Source organism: Sinocyclocheilus grahami, unplaced genomic scaffold, assembly GCF_001515645.1.
Source record: "Sinocyclocheilus grahami isolate Dianchi unplaced genomic scaffold, SAMN03320097.WGS_v1.1 scaffold336.1, whole genome shotgun sequence".
NCBI lineage: Eukaryota > Metazoa > Chordata > Actinopteri > Cypriniformes > Cyprinidae > Sinocyclocheilus > Sinocyclocheilus grahami.
In genome coordinates this window covers 328,276-347,919 of record NW_015505515.1, presented here as the reverse complement: position 1 = coordinate 347,919, position 19,644 = coordinate 328,276, and the positions used below count along the sequence as shown (strand labels likewise).

Here is a 19,644-nt window from a genome sequence, read left to right as displayed (position 1 = left end):
TGTGTGTGTGTGTGTGTGTGTGTGTGTGTGTGTGTGTGTGCGTGCGTGCATGCGTGTGTCTGCACTCTTGCACGTTAACAAGATTGATTTGGAGTGAGTGGTGAATGACTTCAATTACAGCCGGAGAAAAAAAATACTTTGAGAGGAGAAAAGAAAAGCAAATCTGTACTCTATTGTCACAAGGATTATGCACCATGCAGAGTTGAATTGAAAATTGTGATTCAGATCCAGTTGAATTTCGAATGAGGCATCAAACAGGATTTTAATTGGTATTTCAGTTTAACCTCTGTTTTTTGTTAAAAATTATTTAGGAACAGTAATAGATTAATGACAAGAGTGGACCTCAAAAAATCTATATCATAACAGGAGTTCTGACCATAGTCACACAATTCTTTTTTTTGTTGCCTTTTTTCCTATCATGTTTTAGTAATCATAATAAATTATATGTCAATTAAAAGCTTAAAACCTCAAAATTCATCCTGTGATAACCATTTTAAAATTGGACATTGCATTACCATGGAAATGGTACTTCACAATCATATTATAAAATGTATTTGTTCATGGATTTTGACAATTTAAGTGTAGATGCACTTTCATGTCTATATTTAAAAATGGGGGTGAGAGTTAAGGGGTTAAAAAAGTCATTATATTGGAATGAAATTTAAAGAAATTCATATTACTGCTTCGGGTGTAGGTTTTATTGATAGTAAATAATAGCAATGACACCTTCTTTAGATTTTATATAATTTATTATATATTACTTATTTTTTTTAATGAATTTTACACCCCAGAATGCTATAATTTAATCAACATTTTATAATTTTGATGTCAATATATATTTTTTAGACAATCATCTGGACATTTTTTGGCATTGTGTGGCAGAAAGTAAAAATGTATTTTGATGCTTAAGTTTGGGGAATTATATCTAATTATTCCTATTTATTCTGGTAAAAATAAGGTAATAGATCAATAGATAACAAATCTATTAACAAATCAATATTAATTTAATTTAGTTAAGGTAATGAAATTATTTGTGTTTTGTTTCAAACCGTATGTTGTATTTTTGAATTGCAATTTAGTAATTCCTTTTCCTGTCATTCCAGTTTAACATCCTGTGGCATGTGGCCAGTTTAATTCAAGTGCCAACTCATAGATTGAAAGGGTGCCAAATTCTAAATTTTGAACTTTGCCCAACCCAGATACACACATTGCATGTAGATTTCTTGTTAAGGTTGCTTTTAATTTGAAGGATTTTCATGATTTTAAAGCACATGAAAGGAAAGCCAAAGTCCTTGATCTCTTTCAATAATTACTGAATGTATTACTTTTCTCTTTCAGTTGAGGCATCACACTTGAAACCATCTTTTCAGACTGGTTAGATACACCTGAAATGCCAGAGGTAAGAAGAAGAAAGCCAAGATCTATTTTGAGATGTTTGCTTATTCAAGCCAGATTAAATACTCTATGATTATGCAAAATGAATAAAAGCAGGCTTGTTACACAACATGTAAAAATGTATTGGTGCTACCTCTCATGCCTGTCACCCAGAATGTAAAACCGTTTTTAATCCATTTCCTCTTGAGCAATAGAACATAGAGCACATGCATATATCTCTCCCGAACTGACACATGGCATGAATGAAGCAGCTTCCCTCCTGCTTTAAGATCCATCTCTCCAGCATTTCTAAACTGGGCTCTTAAACAATCGATGACTAATATGAAACCATAAGTCCGTGTTTTTTTCCGTTTAATGTACGATTTAGTAATCATTTTACAGTTTGAAAGGTGATTTGCTTGTGAAGATATCATGTTTCCAGCAAATACTGTGGAGGCTGTGTGTGTGGAATCTAATCTGTTGAATGAAGATTGGAAGATCTTTTTTACGTTAAGAATTGTGTGTTTTATAATAACCAGCAAAGACCACAAAAGCCTTTCCGTTCATCCATCCTGAGTCTAAGTCTCAAAAAATGTGTTCGAACATTCGTCTCTCTCCCTTCCAGCACAATTTGTCTCAGTTTTGTGCTTGATTTACACTCATTCGCCAACTAGACTGATGTGCGGTGCCATTTTCATTGACGCCACCATTGGATCTAATGACATGTGGCTGCCAAAATCAGCACTGGAACCGTTGTACTTTTGGATAAAATTCTTGTTTTTTCCCCCTGTTTGAAGCCATCGATTTGACTTTAAAAATATGTTCTTCTCAAACATTCCTCTAAATAAATAATGGCAGGAAATAGTCGAACCCCACAATAAACAATCACAGCCACATATACACACACACATACAAAAGGGAGGGATGAGCTGGGAACATTTTTTTCATTGTGCTATTTTTAAGACGGCAAACATTTGAGTGAGCATAATAAGTCGCTATATCTGCACTTTGAGGTGGGTTTGAGGCTGGGACAATCTGAATCTCATGACCTGCCTTGACTCCGCTCGCTGTGGGTTGATGCTGAAAGGATATGCTCAGAGCAGCCTACCAAATCCCAATCCTGACGTGTACCTTTTGTAGAGAAAAGCAAAGCAGCTTTCAGGTCATTAGCTGGGCTGCGGCTGTATGGCAATAGCTGTGGTTCAAGACATTTGGATTCTCAGAGGCAAATTTAAGCTGGTTTTTGACAACTAGAGCTCTGTTACAAAACTTATAGCAGGCATCCTGTTGCCTACATAGGATGGCTTCTTCTAAGGCTGCATCCTAGATCTCATTGGACAGATATGGAAAGTACATAGCAGCTTACAAGTACTCCACTCAGAAGACTTGACTTGCAATTGATTTCAATAGAGTTTGATGTTAGCAAGTTGCTAAGCTAACAGCGTAATTCTCTAGAACGAAAAAATGAAAAATGAAGCTGAATTCTTGTTTTTTGTTTTCAAATTTTTCTACTTTTAATATTAAATCAAATTATTTAACTAATATACTGATCTATTTTAATAATATTTTTGAATATTGAATTAAATATGTTATTTAAAAATGTATAATCAACATCTCTCCTGTTTTTTTCACCATTTTGGATTGTTTTACATATAGAGTTTGGAGTTTATTACATTAGATTTTGGTTTTGCCTTCTTCGTGAAGGATACATGCAGTGCTGTTTTAGAATTTCTCAAAAACAAGGTACCTTATGTTGTTCCATACCTGTTTGGCTTTCTTCCAAAACAAAGTTGGACCCCCTTGACTTTCATTGAACAAACAAGAAAATATCTTCTTTTGTGTTGTACAAAAAAACATGTACAAGTTTGGTACGACATGATGGTGAGTAAATGACTGTGTGAGAACTCTGATCTCTTTAAGAGACTGTATAAGTTGTCTACCTTCGTATCCATCTGCATGTTGGTACTGTTGCCTTAATATACTGCCTCTGTAAGTAGGGGTGGGGGAAAAATCGATACAGCATAGAATCGCGATATTTTCCGCGGCAATACTGTTATCGATACACGACGCCAAGTCTCGATCTTTTATTATATGCTATTTTGTAGAATAACAAAATCAAATTCTTTACAGTCCACTAGATTGTGTTGAGTTTTTTTTCTAAAATCATTTAATGCATGGCAAGCCATTGATTATACCGCTTATTCCATGGTCATTTGCCAGGATTGACAACTTAAAGCTGTTTATGAATTTAAAAATGATGGTTATTTTTCGTCAGTTACGGCTGGTTAGCTCTAGCTTTCTGCCCGCTTCAAATCAGATACAGAGATGAAATAGTGCTGTAAGACCACATTTATTTGAATTAATTATCTTGATCTAGAGAGAGATGACAGTTGTGTGTGTGAATTACCTGCATATGTGCGTCTTCTCTACAAACTATAAAGCTGTTTAGTTAATGTTACTTCGATTTTACCTCGTTGCTGACTGCGGAAGATAATGAAGCGATCTAGTATCTATGTTATTTTATTAATAAAAGTCGCAGGGCAGCACCGACAATAAGTTTCTGTGTGTGCGCAGTGCGATCTGCAATCTCCGATCTTTCTCCCTCTCACTGTGTTTATGCGCGAGTGGTGTGTATGTGTGTGTGTGTGTGTGTGTGGGTGGATGCATCAATTTAAGCAGTGCATAATAAAAAATAGAATGGTGATTAAACTGGCTTGGAACTATATGGAATGAATGAAAGTGAAATACTAAGAGCACAGCAATGCATAGTATACCTGTTGTAGCACATTGTTTACTTTAAGAGTACATGTTATGTTTAATTTAAATGTAACATTTTTATTTTAATGTAAGACTGTTTTATTTAATTGCTGAAGGGTCTGCACTAGGGATGTAACGATTAACCGCGAGTCGGTTGAAAATCGATTCAAATCGGTTGAGATGCTAAACAAATCGCGATTCAGTTAGGGGTAGGAGTTTATATGAATGTATGTCTGAGGGGAACTTACTGTCTTTTGATGGTACTTTTTTATTTTCATCTTGCCTCTGTATAAAGCATATTAAAGTTCATAAGTGCAGCGCTGCTTTGTTTACAGCAGAAACCAAGGAAACGCTTTAAGCGCCACCTGCTGGCAGAGAGGGAATCTGCGTCTCATTCAGCTCGTCTGCTGTTTCTGTTTCATGCAGATATTTTTCATGCATAGTTTCACAAAACTGAAGTCAAACCATTCTGTTTTTGCTTCAAATTTAGAAATTATACAATGTAATTTAGATTAAAAAATTGCTCATGTTGCATCTTTGTTTGGATCATGAGTAAAATGCAGTGGTTACCTCTCATTTTAAATGGAAAGAGCACAGACAAAGCCTTAGTTTGTTTATATGAAGAGATTTCTTTTATTTGTGTTACTTACATTAAATTTAAATTGTTATTTAGCAAACGCTTTTATCCAAGGCGACTAACAAATGAGGACAATAGAAGCAATCAAAACCAACAAAAGAGCAATAATATGCAAGTGCTATATTAGTATATTATTATATTGTTATATTTAAATTTCACAAAAAAAACATACAGTATTTTGTCTAAGCAATAATAAAAGGACACATTTAATTTATAATTTGTCTTAAAAATTGTGAATCGAATCGTGAAATCAAAATCTTGACTCGAATCGTGAGTTGAGTGAATCGTTACATCCCTAGTCTGCACAGCTTTTTTGTACAAAGTTCAAGTTGCATTGTTCAAAATACGTGTAGTAGCACAGCAGTGCATACCTGTTTACATTTAATTAAGGTGGACTAGACTAGACTGTAATACAAATAGTTAAGTTTGCCAGGTGCATACAACATTTATGACAGGTTTTCATGAAAGTGTTGGTCAGTTTGTCTGCTTGACAATCCCATTTTGCACTGCAACAATAAAATTGAAGTGAGATAAACACTGAGAAATGTTTTTTTTTAGTTAAAAGAGATGTTGCCAAAGTTTTTGTTTGGGGACATAATTTGAAGTTGGAAAAAGGTAATAAATTGCAATATATAACAGAATATCGCAATATATTTAAAATCGCAATAATATTGTATCGTGACAAGTATCGTGATAATATCGTATCGTGGGGCCTCTGGTGATTTTCACCGCTATCTGTAAGCTTGCCAGGTTTTGGAACACAGCATAGGTGGCATTCACTTAAATGTCAAATCCACTTCCACCTTAGCGATCAGGTGCAAGTTCATGTCCAGTTATTTTAGCACTCAAAAGAGGAACTAAGTGTGTGTGTTTGAGGGATGGGTTTGAGAGTGTGCATTTTTGTCAACATTTTACTTTTTGAGTGTGTGTGTAAGCTTAAGTACAACTAGAACACAAAATATAGTGCTGGGCAGCTTCCTTTCTTAAGAAAAAGATACAAATCTTTTGGGGGAAAAAAATGTCTATGAGTGACAAACTCGCTGGCAAAAGAGTAGCAATGAGCAACAGCAAACGAAATCCCATGTCTCCCCAAATGCTGTTTAAAAATGTTTTTTTTTGCTCAAATCAGAAGAAAAAAAAAATCTGTGAGCCATTCCTTTGTGTTATTTGTAGACATGCTGTCAAGAATCAGCTCTTGTGTTGCTTTGTATATAAAATTTTGCTAGAAATTTGGAATCATAATTTCAGTCAGTAATGGGAATATTCTAATTTAATGTGAAGTAATTTATGCACAATCAGTAGTTTGCATTTAGTTGTGTAAAGAATGCCTAAACACAACTGAAAATAATAAGCTCAGTCTATAGTTATCATGATCAAGTCAAGTCAAGTCTGCTTTATTGTCAATTCTTCCACATGTACAGCACATACACACAGAGAATTGAACGATTACAAAGACGAATATGATTTGATCATCAATGTATCATATCAAGCACAAGACCAGAAATGTGTGTTAGGAAAGTGGGAAGGATCTGATCATTTACCAGATGATAAAGTATAAAAACCCATTTCGATTTCAGACAGAGAGCTGTGAGAGCAGTTAGCACGTCTGTCATCGTAAAAAGCAGCTGTCGCTGTTGTGCCGCCAACACAAGGGCAACATCCCACTGTTAACTGTTCAACACCAATTTAGTTCTGAGCGCGCCGTGTTTAGGAGTTCATACTGACGTACTAATACAGAAATACTACATTTACCGTATATACAATCAGCTTGTGTGAGATGGGAGTTTGCGAGTGTGTTTGTGTGAGTATTTTACGAGTTTGGCAGTAAGAGGGGGCTGATTGCAGTGTCTTGCAGGCGCACAAAGGCCTGGCTGTGCCGGGAATGAACCAGGCAATCTGGGCCGTAAAACTGCTATGTGTGGTATCCAAGTTAACAATGGCAGTTTGCAGCCCGAGAGTCAAATTCTGCTCTGCCCACTCTCCTTTCCCGAAAGTGCACGAGAGTCAAAAAAACACATACATAGACACGCAGACTTTCTTTCTCTTCTCCCTGGGGTAACAAAAATACATTTATTTAACTCTTAAAGCGGCTAATAAAGTCATGCACGCACATAAAGAAGCACTTTGTTGAGGAGAGTTGTGCTACTTCTCTATGCAATCTGAATTATAATTTTCGCTTGGCAGACAATAAAACGGATGGAAAAATGAATAAACTTGCATTTAAAGAGAATCCCGAGCCATATTTTTGGAACCAGAATGTCTTGGCCGTTAATCAAACTGCATGGGAAATCTGTATTGTATTGTATTGGAATGTTTTTCTTTGTTTTGTGTTGTGTTGTGTTGTGTTTTTTTGACTGACATTTCATAGTTATTTGTCGCTAGATTGGATTTTTTTTCTTTGTTTGTTTACTGAAATAAAGATAAAACCAATTATAATTTGAATTTTTTAAAATTAATTATCCGTATAAAATATATATATATATTGTTAATTTTATAGAATATGTACAATTCTGAGATTTTATAACATTTATATTTAATGCCAGTATTTAAATATAATTTTCACATTAACTTTGGAAGCAAAAAAACTAAATAAAAGAAAGAAAAAGAAAAAACAGCACACACACACACAATTAAATAAAAAATAAAACTAACCATCATAGAGATAAAACTACCACAACATTTACTTAAAGAAAAACGTAATAAAACATAAATAAAGCTAAATCAAAACTATGATGACCCTCCTTCAAATGACAAAACTACTATGCTTTAGGTCTGATAGACAGAAAGATCAGATTTTTGCTGCCTGTCTGAACAAGACTTGAGGATATGGGCTCTTTTTACCTGAACCAGTAAATAACCCTCTAGCAACCGATGGATCACATAGCAACGCCTTGGTGACCAATCACAACACTCACACACATTTTCTCAAAAAGAGGTGTAAAAATGTCTTTGGTTTTATTATTAAACCAGATTATCATTTGAAAGAACTTTGATGTACCGTGGTACACTCTTAAAAATAAAGGTGCTTCAAAAGGTTCTTCAAGCGATGCCATAGAAGAACCATTTTTGGTTCCACAAAGAACCATTCAGTCAAAGGTTCTTTAAAGAACCATCTCTTTCTTACCTTTTTGTAATCTGAAGAACCTTCTTTCGCCACAAAGAACCTTTTGTAAAACAGAAAGGTTCTTCAGATGTTAAAGGTTCTTTATGGAACCATTTAGACAAAAAGGTTCTTCTATGGCATCGTGAAGCACCTTTATTTTTAAGAGTGTATATGAATGTAGTAATACCTGATACAATCACTTGACATTTTTGAAATGGATAGGGGACATCATTGAGTCTGTTTTCTCTGCTCTTATCTCCCACGTTTCTTATTACCTGCGAGAGGCCATGTCAGCCTGTCTGTGAGATCCTTCTATACCTGCCTTTGTGTTTACACACCTCTACGCACACACAGCTCATCAGTTTTAAAGAGAAGTGTGTGTGTGTGTGTGTGTGTGTAAGGCTGCTGCATAATTTTTTCACTTTGATTTTCGGGGTGTCTTTGAATTCAGCCCTCTGTAGGTTGATAATTTTCATTTCCATCAAACGATGTGGCATCCTTTCATTCTTAACACATTACCCAGTCCATATCAGTATAGATATCCAGCATGATATTTTTCCCTGATCTGATGTATTTTCAAAGTGTTCCTTTATTTTTTTGAGCAATGTATGTGTGTATGTATGTATGTGTGTATGTGTGTGTGTGTATGTGTGTGTGCGCGTGCGTGCGTGTGTGTGTGTGTGTGTGTGTGCTTGTGTGTGTGTGTGTGTGTGTGTGTGACGAAGAGAAAGAGACAAACGGCCCCTCCTCTGGCTGCACGGGGAGTGAACACTGCTGATTACAATGAAGCTCCGCTCCCAGACCTTTTACTGCCGCTACTGCCGTCTGCTCCCCCACACGCACACCTCATCTCTCTGCCTCCTCCTTTTCTCACTCGCTCCCCTCCTTTCTCTTTCCTCCCTCTCTCAGTGAGGGAAGGTATTCAGTGCGCCGACGGTGCGAGCTTTAATAAGGTTAAGTGCAGCGCGAGCGTGCAGAAGAGCGAGAGGAGAACTCCTCCGTTTCAACTTAATGAGGGGATTTTGTCCTCGGTTTTATCCTGGTCGCAGAGCTTGCTGTGTCGAGTGGTTAGTTCCCATCAAGGAACAAGTGACTCTCTCTCTCTCTCTCTCTCTCTCTCTCTCTCTCTCTACTCAACATTCTGCTGATCTCTTCCTCTTGTTCAGTGGCTGAGGGACGCCTGCTCAGAATGGTTGCGGACTCCAGTGGTGCAAGAAGTCAAGGGAGAGGTAAAGCACTTTTTAAACTCTTAAAGCTCCCATTGAGCACCTGTTTATATCTTACTTCCTTTGCGGATTGATAGTTCTTTACTGTATTACCTGTAGCACTTCATATGCTTCATTCATAACTTTTACAACAATTGTGGATCTTCTGTTTTGAGGGCATGTTTGCGGTTTGAACCGTTTTTATTGTGTAATTGTGGGTAGTATTTGCTGTTTCTTGTACCTGGAGCATCACTCAGTGGCTAAGAGAGGAAATCACACAGTTAGAAGGTGTATTTTTTGTTTGTTAGAAGTGAAGGATTTTACCCTGATGTTTTGTATTTAGTGTCTTTCAGTCGTTGTGTCTGTTTCTCTAATGTTTGAATGCCATCCTTCAGCTCAGAAACTGTTGAATTGAGCTTGTATGTTCTGAGTGCATCATGTTTAACTATTTCATTACCGAGGCGAATGTGGTGCGGCAGGTATTTTACGATGTCTTTGTCTATCTCACCATCTCACCTTCTCACTCCATCTCTCTCACTCTCTCACTCTCTCTCTCTCTCTCTCTCTCTCTCTCTCCCGCCCTGCTCTGCCTCCTCTTCCGCAGGTTGCAAAATGGATTCACTTCAGTGGCTCTGGTGGAAAGGGCAGCAAGCGGAAAAGAGCAGGGCCCAAGGTTAACTTCAAAGAGGTAAGACCCCGCCAAACAGGCTTTAAATAGATCTCATCCCACCCGTTTGTCTTCCCTGCATCTCTCCCTAATAATTTCCACCTCAGCTCGGTCACTCCATATTAGGAAACATCTGTAGATTTGCTTAATCATGCCTAATGAAGTGAACTTCTGCTCTTCTCAAGTTGCTGTTTAAGATTCGCTCAAGTTTGCATGTAGTTTTGTTGTGGAGCACCGCTATCAGATTTTAGTGCGCAGATGATGTACTGAAGGGCGTTGAATGCTGGAGAAGGGCTCACACATATGCCCGTCTCGTGTGTCCGCCCCTTGGCCAGCCAACAACAGAAGAAACAAATCAAGGCATGGTCTGAAATAGCTTGTGCCATGTGATGGCAGTGAGTCACTCCTTTGAGGTTTAGCTTCAAAATGGCTGATCTCCTGCCAGGGAAGATACCTGTTGCTCATTCTGCGTGAGTTTATGCATGTGCATGAGCGTGATGTTTTTGTGTATTCTTTTTCTCACTGTGTTTATCGAAACTTCGAAGTTATGCATACGTGTATACAGATTCCTCCATAAGTCTTCACCCAAATTGTCAAACAGTTTGTCTCGCTGAAACTCTCGCACATGTGGAATCTGCACGCCGACTGGCTGTACACCAAACAGTGCAGTCGAGCCTCTATTAAAGTATGTTCACAAATCAGACGGCAGAATTAGCATCATAAACTCCTGCGTGTGTGTTGAGCGTGTGTATTGCGTGTTTCATCTAGTGTGATTTAGGTTATGTCATCTTCAAGTTTCAGCACTGATGTAATGTCTGCCCCGAGATCCTGTTTTTGTCACTTCAGTGGTAGGTGTGTATATTTGTGTGTGTCAGTGGCTGGAGCTAAGAGATTATTCTGTCTGAATATGTCTTAGTCAAAGGACATTCTTAAGTGTTACATTTTACAGCTGCTACCATCTGAAGTGTTAACCCTTACTGAAAGTATTGTGGTGGTGCCAAGGTATAGTGCTAATGTCAGATGGTAATTCAGTGGTATTTTGATATGCATTAGGGTTCAAATGTCTGAGATCACTAATAATGTTATTTTGCTTTTTTTAGTTAAAATAAAATAAAAAACATAGTATATTATATTATTTTAGGTTTAGGATTTCTAAAAAAATTTTTTTAATAAAGTTATGACAAGTAATATCATATATCAATTTTCATTTTATGTATTTTCTTTGTTTTAAATCATTCAAAATCCTTCCCTAGATTTAAGTTAAATTATTATAAATTATAAGAAATTCTAGTCTAATATAATATTTCTTTTAATTCTTTTATATGATATTTTAGGATTTTAGATAATTTAACAAAAATTATGACAAAAAAACTATATAATGTTCTTTATTTTAAGTCTTAACTTTTTTTTAGATTAAAATAAAATGTATTTTAAAGCTAGAATTTATTTATTAGGATGTTGAAAAATTGCTAAAATATTTTAGGATTTTAGATAATTTAACAAAAGTTATGACAAAAAGCTATATAATGTTCTTCATTTTAAGTCTTAACTTTTTTTTTACTACTTTTTCTAAAACGGTTTTTTAGATTTAAATATAATATAATATAATATAAATTACATACAATTAAGAATATTATATATTATATTATTATATTACATTATATTATAACTTTTCTTTAAAATTATTATAAATCCTAATCTTTTTCTTGGTTTGAATAAAAAAACAAAAATAAATTTTTTCAGTGTGGTCTTTTTGGAGCCCATTACATACCATGTATGGAATAATTGGCATATTCTAGTACCACGGTATTTCAAGTGATGTGAAGTATATCCTCACCGATTTATCATATTAAACCAATTTTCTACTTATCATCCAGGTCTAGTTGGGGTATTTTTAATATGAACATGTTTTACAGATGTTAGCTGTGAGACCTTCCCACACCACACCTCTCTGAACGAGTAGAGAAGCTCAGTCTTTCTGGCACCTGGCGAATTGACACATTTGTTACATGTAACTTCAGAGAACAGTGATGGGGTGTGTATATCGGGAGAGACAGGCCCATGAAAGAGAAGAATGACCAATTTCAGTCCAGTTGGCTCTGTACAATGACCAGGGTGGGGACAGAGGGAGAAAGAGAGAGCCAGAGATTGTTTGAAGTGGTGCCATAAAAGCCAACCTGAAAGGAAACACTGGTGACCCCTCCTCTCCTCATGCCCCCTTCCTCTCGCACCCCACCCCACCTCCTGCTTGTGTAAGGCAGTGGGAGCCCCTCTGCTGGCTCTTTACAGGTGTATTTTATGTTGCACATTCATGGACTTCAAAAGCAGGCGCCCCATCCTCAGCTCACCCATAAATCAAGCTCAGGCCGGGCCCTTAAAGTGACGGAGGGGCGAGAGGAGAGCATGTGGGCCTACAGGCAGTGCAGTGAAGGCTCTCTCATAGGTAATTACATCATAGGTAATTGGCACTGTTCAGGTCCAGACACCCCCCGCTAACCCCAGACTGAGATCAGGGTCACTTTAATGTGAAATGAAAGTTTTGGGCCGGAAAAGAATGGGGTTTTATTGCCTCCCATTTGAGCATGTGTGGGTGTGTGTGTTTGGGGAGTTGCTGTGCTATATTAGTTACGCTTTGTGATAATGAGCTTCATTTTGCTCCATTTTGATCCAAAGCCAAGCTAATGAGAGAGCCTGTCTGCACTGGCTAATCACAGAGACAGAGGGACCGACCTCTAGTACGGTCTCATACATTATCTAGCCTCCCACATAGCTGCTAACCATTTATACAAGGTGAAATATTGGCATTGAGCCACAGGTGCCCTGTTTGAAAGTTACTTTAGCAGATTCTTGTATCCAAAAAGTACATTCATTCATTCATTCATTCATTCAGTGGCAGATTCTTAAGTTTATTCTAAGTTCTGAACTCGGTCACACTTTATTTTAGGGTCCAATTCTCACCAGTAACAAACCATTAACCATAACTATGACTTTTGCCTAAAAAAAACTCTTAATTTGCTGCTTATTAAAGGGGTCATATGATGTTGCTAAAAAGAACATTATTTTGTGTATTTGGTGTAATGAAATGTGTTTATGCGGTTTAAGGTTCAAAAAACACATTATTTTCCACATACTGTACATTATTGTTTCTCCTCTATGTCCCGCCTTTCTGAAACGCGTCGATTTTTACAAAGCTCATCGGTCTGAAAAGCAAGGTGTGCTGTGATTGGCCAGCTATCCAGTGCATTGTGATTGGCTGAATACCTCAAGCATGTGACGGAAATGTTACGCCCCTTACCAGATTGTGATGCCCTGTCCAGCCGAAGTGATGAGACAAAAACATTAAAACCCATTATAAATGAGGCATTTGTTGCATCCAGTGGGGACATAATTACGGATTATAATGACTTATACTGTCTTTTTACGCATTGCGTTGCATCGCGCCGCATAAACATAAAACCATGTCTGCATTTGTGATCGGAGAAATGACAAACAACAAGTGCTACTCTACACTGCTCAAAACTCGCGTTTGAATCGTCAGTGGCAAATTCTTTAAATATAAAAAACGTACTTACAGTCTGTGAGTCAGAACAGCCGGCATTGTAGTCTATAGTATCAGGATCAGGAAACAGTCCTCCATAAAATGTGCTGCACACATCTGAATATTTGGGTTGAACTGTTCTGGAACAGTGTTGTAAATACAGCTTAACCACTGATTTCTAGTCATGTCCTCTTTTGGAAGGCCAAACAAAGTAGTTTTGCTTTCACAATGAAACACTCAGCGGGCTTGAGTGAGCGGAGGCCGGCGGGCTTGAGAATGGTGCGGTCTCGTTTTAGGTAGGCTCTTAACTTTTATAAAGAATAGCTCTTTGGATTTGAGACTTTAGTCTTTACAACTTTACAGATCTTCTTTATGCACCAAGAGCTTGTAACACGCCAAAGAGTAAGGAAAAATTGAAATCGCATCATATGACCCCTTTAATAGTCAGTAACGTAGTTGTGAAGTTTAGGTATTGGGTAGGATTAAGGATGTAGATTATGGTCATGCAGAATATGTGCTTTATAAGCACTAATAAACAACCAATATGTTATTAATAGGCATGCTAACAATCATCTAGTTAATAGTTAGCATTGATCCCTATAATAAAGTGTTACCCTGAACTCTTACTTGCAAATTCATATAACAAATTGAGGATCTCTACATCACATTAACTAATACACATATATCTCTTGACTAAATACAACATTTTTTTTTAAAAATATTTTTATATTATATTTAAACATTTTTTTATATATTATATTATATAGTGTTAATTTTGTAATTTTTTTAGTTTTAAACCAAAAACGTATAGTAGGTAATATTTTGAATTTTTTGAATTTGTTTATTAATTATAAAAGTAGAATAAGAATTTAAGTTATACGTTTCATTATTACATTACCATTCAAAAGTTTGGGGTCGGAAAGATTTTTTTCACGTTTCTTTTCATATCTTTTATGATCACCAAGGCTGCATTTATTTGGTCAAAGTACAGTAAAAACAGTAATATTGTGAAATTTTATTGCAGTTTAAAATAACCTTTTATTATTATAATTTATTTTAAAGTGTAATTTATTTCTGTAATGGCAAAGCTACATTTTCAGTATCATTACTCCATTCTTCAGTGTCACATGATCCTTCAAAGATAATATGCTGATCTTATGCTCAAGAAACATTTAATTGTTAATAATGTTGAAAGCAGTTCCTTAATATTGTTGTGGAAACAGTTATACTTTTCTCTGTATTTTTTGAGGAATGGAACGTTCTTTTAGCATTGTAAAAATCTCTACTGTTACTTTTGATCAAAATTCATTCTTGCTGAATAAAATAATTAATTTCATAAGATTAAGTTTCTCAAAAGTGACACAGTTGCTCCATTCATGGTTCAAACCATGATCTTTTAGCTACCAGTCTAGTTTTCGTGTAATTATGGCCATTTTTATGCTTTTATTTTATAGGGACAGTAAAGAAAGGATAGGTAAATTGGATCAGGAAATGAAATGCGAGCCAGACTCAAACTTGGATCACTCTCATTTAACCACTGCACCGCAACCCCTCATTGTATATGAGCTGAGCTGATTAGGCCATATTGTTGGTGGTTTAGGCCATATTGTTGGTTTAGGGAACAGGTAATCTAAAGGCTAGACACTATAGGAAGTTCCTCAATGCTTTGAGGTTTGGCTCTTGTGAAATCTTTTTTGTGTATATACAGTGTCAAAGACAGGAATGCTGGGTTGTCTGAAATTAAGGTCACATTCATGAGTAACATAATCCTTCCCTTAGACCGCAGCGCCTGAAACCATAGTGACATGCAGATACACTGAACTCCTAATCTATATTCTTCATGGTTATTTCTGCAATTGCTTTTTTGGCATTTGTTTTATACTCTCGTGTACTCCTTTGAACGTTCGCTGGAATGTAGATGAAAGCGGTTCCTTGCGGGACGATGTGTTTTTGAGCCTAATCCAAATTCCTGTTGTGTGCTGACATTACCGTTACTCCGCGTAACCAAATGGATGTTCCTGTGGCCCGTTCGATATTTTTGCGGTAATGTACGCCACTCAGGTTTATCTTCGCAGGCCTCTGACCGTGCACAGAGATGTCCAACAGAGCGCTTGATTGCCATGACCCGTTTCCTTCTGTTCCTCAGAGTCTCAATCTCACTCTTTCCCTGAAGTTTTTTCTGTGCGCCGCATCCTGAACCCAAAGCTGATTTATGGATATGGGGGAAGAGGTAAAGGAAGTAGGCCCCTCAATCCAGATCCTTTCCAAAGACCTGAGAGCACAAAATGACAGACAGTAGGTCTAATGTCTCAAGGTGTGTGTGTATGCGTGATGTGCTAGAGAGGGGGATGTCTGCGTTTAGTGAATATTTTGGCATCAGACACGAGTCAATCCAAAAATGTACGGTTACGTGCGACTGCCAGGGCTGGAATCTCATTTGAACGGTTATTAGAGACAAGCTCAGTTCGGTGGGATCCATGAGAAACAACAAACAGAAAGATCCATAAACAAAAGCAAAATAAGACTGACCTATTCACTCGCTGCCCCTCCTTCGCCAGAAGTAAAAGGAAGAGGTGGGGAGCTGTCCTCCATTACTCTGACTCATTCCTCACAAGAGCTAACTGCACGTCAGGGAAAATACAGGAATATAAAGGAGCTAATGCTGATATTGGCAGGATAGTGCCTCACTTACAGACAGACAAATACATCATATCATATTTTCTTAATCAGTATATTTGTGGTTTTCCAGTAAAAAAAAAGAAAAAAAAGAAAAACATTTTTAAATATTATTAAAACAAGATGCATTCATTTTTTAAATGTCTTAAAATGTATGTCTTATCTCATTGGTAAATTATTTATATTTATGTATTTCTTTATTTATTTAGTGGCGTTGTTGTGTAAACCTTACTAAAGTGTGTATCCCATGTGTAAACATTAACTTTATTCAAGTAATATTCTTTAAAAGATGAGATTTGTAAAGGGCCAAAAATGAAAAGTCAGTTTTTGTTAATTTATACTAAATAAATAGGGGAAAACTAAATTTTCCAATGTGTAAATAAAACCCCTTTGCAATACAGATTCTTTGTAAACGCTAAATATTCTTTAAAGTCATTTATTTAATATCTGTATACTTTGATCAGTATATGCAATTATTCATTTATCTGAGCCATAAAATTTGTATAATATATCTTGAATTAAATTTAATATATTAATATAATATATTTAATTAAATTAATTTTTTGAACCCATCTGATTTTTATTTATTTATGTCTAAACTTCTGTAAGATTTCTGCAAGAGTTTCACAGTGAAATAGGAAAAACAATTGAAAACATGTTTTTCTTTATGTAAATTTGTCCAGTTTTGTGTATTTTTACTGTAAAACCTGAGAAAAATACAGAGATTTTTATGTTGTGTAGGAGTGTGTGTGGATGTGGGTGAGAAGAGAGAGATGTCACATGTGTCTCTTGTCTGCATGTGTGGGAATGATCCAGGGTCCATGTCCAATTGCGGAGGAGCAAGCGAAGGGCAGAGGCTGTGGAGAGGAACAAATGCTAGAGAGAATAAACCATGAAGTCATGTGCTTTTTATTACACTCACACACACACTACACTTCACATTCCTCACATCAGAGGGGTTTATACAACATGCAATCATTTAACCAGAAAGGTTATTTTAAGTTTGAATGTATTTAAACTTCAAAGTCAGATGCAGATCAACTTAAAGCTGTAACCAATATCCCCAACTAGATGACTGACTAGCGTTATGAAAACCTAAACATTGCACAAGTGCTGGTTTGTTAGAAGTGTGGCCTGGTTTGATGCATGCTTTTTAGTGTTAAATTGATTTTGTTTAAAGTTAACATCTACAGAACGTCTACTATAAAATAATGAAATTGTCAATATATATGTTGCTTGCAAATCAATTTTAATGGCCGTCAATGATGCTCTTAAGAGGCAGATGATGTATTTACGACATCTACTGTACCTGTTGAAAACCATTGGCATACAGGCGCATACTGGCAGTTTCACCACGTTTTTCCTGTTATTGAGGCTGAATTCCTGGATATGCATGTGTATTAGCTTTAGCCTGCGCACACGTGTGCATTTTTATTGTGAATTGCATGGCTGAGAATTTCCACAGTCTGCTTTGTGCTATATGAGGATGCAATAAGCCATGTTCTCAAAAGAGCTCTTGCGTCCAACTTTCTATGCAAGCCCATCATAATCAGCAAACCTCATATAGCTGATGGCTTTTATTTGATACGGTAATTGGGCACTCTCGCTCGCTAGAGAACAGCATAGAGGATTGTAATGTAGACCCAGGGTCTTTAAAAGCCAGAGCATTATATGAACAGTATGTATATAAAAGGCTCTGCCGCTCCTGATACACGAAAGCAGAACTCTTGCGGTCTCTCGTTTTTTTCTCTCCTTCAAGCATAGAGCACTTTAACATGTGTCTGGAGACTTCTGGGTATTAATGCGGTGTTCAGCATAAGCTTAAAGGGATAGTTTACCCAAAAATTTTAATTCTGTCTTCAATAATTCATGTTGTTCCAAATCTGTATGACTTACTTTCTTTCCAGTGTTGTTTTGGACCCCATTGACTTCCACTGTACAAAAACATTCTTCAAAATATTTTTTTTTGTGTTCTACAGAACGGGGGAAACCCCCCCACCCCCCACAATGACAGCTCTTGGGAGGAATGGTGATAGAGGTTGCTTGATCTGTGATTTTTGAGTCATATGGAAAGTTTGTTTCGACAGTTTTTTCAGCATAAGGGACACAAATATCATTGTATTATGTGATTCAGATCATTAAGTTTTTAACCAGCAAACACTCACTTTTCTCTCAAAAGCCTAAGCTGAACTTTTTTCTGAGGAATAGGGCTTGAAGCTTTTAATGTGAGTGGTTTCCTCACCGAAAAATATCTAGCAACATCTCCAGTGTCATTAAATACCATCTGTGTTTGTCTTTCCAGCGCACATGGAAAATGCATCAGTTAGGAAATACACACACACATCGCTTTAACTGATTACATATGGTTGCCCCTCACTATTTCCACAACCATGACGTTCAAGCTCCAATTGGATTTATGTCAAATACTAATTTGCGAATAAATGTGCCGCCTTAAATGGGAGGTAGCATATAACGCTCAAACGAGGCCCATGTTAAACGACTCTGTTCATGTTTTGCATCATGTTCCTTGGGCCTCATTTGGTGGGAAATGAAATCAGCAGTCACAAATAAAAAACGTAGTGAAGTGACTCAGGCATCACTTCATCTCATTTCTCACTGGTCGTAAGCGCCGTGCTCCAACATCTGTCTGGTAGGAGAAAAAGCAGCGTTTCGGTAATGAGCGAGGGAGACGGCGGGTCTCGCGGACCTCTATGGTGCTATTAGCCTCATTGAGTTTCCCCCTCCCTTCTCACTCTTCCACTCTCTGAAGGTCTACAGAGCAGACTTGTAAAGCCCACAGCATACACGGCAGGCTCTTTGATGCAGGGGCTTAATGCTGTTGGGCTCACAGGCGCAGAGATTATCGAGGGAAACACATATGAATCCAATAACAGTCTTTTTAAAGGGTTTATTTGTCGTTAGGCGTACAGATCAATTTAGGCCGTTTTAGCCTAAAGTGCTTCCGTGGTTAAAATTGTAATAGGACTTTGGGCTATGAGGGCTGTAACTCTCCAGACTGCATTTTTCTCTGAAAGCTTGTAACAAATAGGTAGTTTAGAGGCATTGGATGATTATTTTACTTAAGATCTACTAAACTGCTAAATTTTGTAAAAAGGTCTGTTTCATTAATGACCAAATTACACTGCAGAATATAAATTCAAGTGAAAATTAGAACAGATCACAAGTAGGCACATAACTGTGATGCAATATTGTCATATTTAATTGTAAATGTTACATTTTTGGAATAAAACGTTTTTTATTGCTTTTTAAGCTTTTTTTATGAATTAGTATCATAATTCTATAGTTCTGCCATTTAATTTATTCTCATTTATTTTAAGGAAACATACTGTTAGTTTGGGGTTTGTATGATTTTTTAAATGTTAGATCTCTCTTATGCTCACGAAGACTGCATTTATTTCATTTAAAATAGAGTGAACACAGTAATATTGAAAAATATTGTTATAATTATACTTAAAATAACTTTTAAATTTTCATGTATTTTAGAATTGTATTTATTCTTGTGCTGGCAAAGCTGAATTCTTTTCAGCAGCCATACATACTTTTTTGATGAATAGAAAGTAAAAAAACTGCTTTTATTAGATTTTTTGTATTAAATTATTATTTATATATATATATATATATATATATATATATATATATATATATATATATATATATATATAATGT

At 36.4% G+C, this 19,644-nt stretch overlaps 1 protein-coding gene across 1 annotated transcript in view; it reads left to right on the top strand.

Moving 5' to 3' along the window:
• Positions 1-19,644, top strand: part of aopep (aminopeptidase O (putative)) — a 105,046-nt gene that overhangs the window by 43,570 nt on the left and 41,832 nt on the right. The window contains 3 exon segments of the mRNA XM_016295443.1: positions 1,339-1,399; positions 9,038-9,100; positions 9,681-9,764. Of these exon segments, the coding sequence (XP_016150929.1) occupies positions 1,339-1,399; positions 9,038-9,100; positions 9,681-9,764 (208 nt within the window).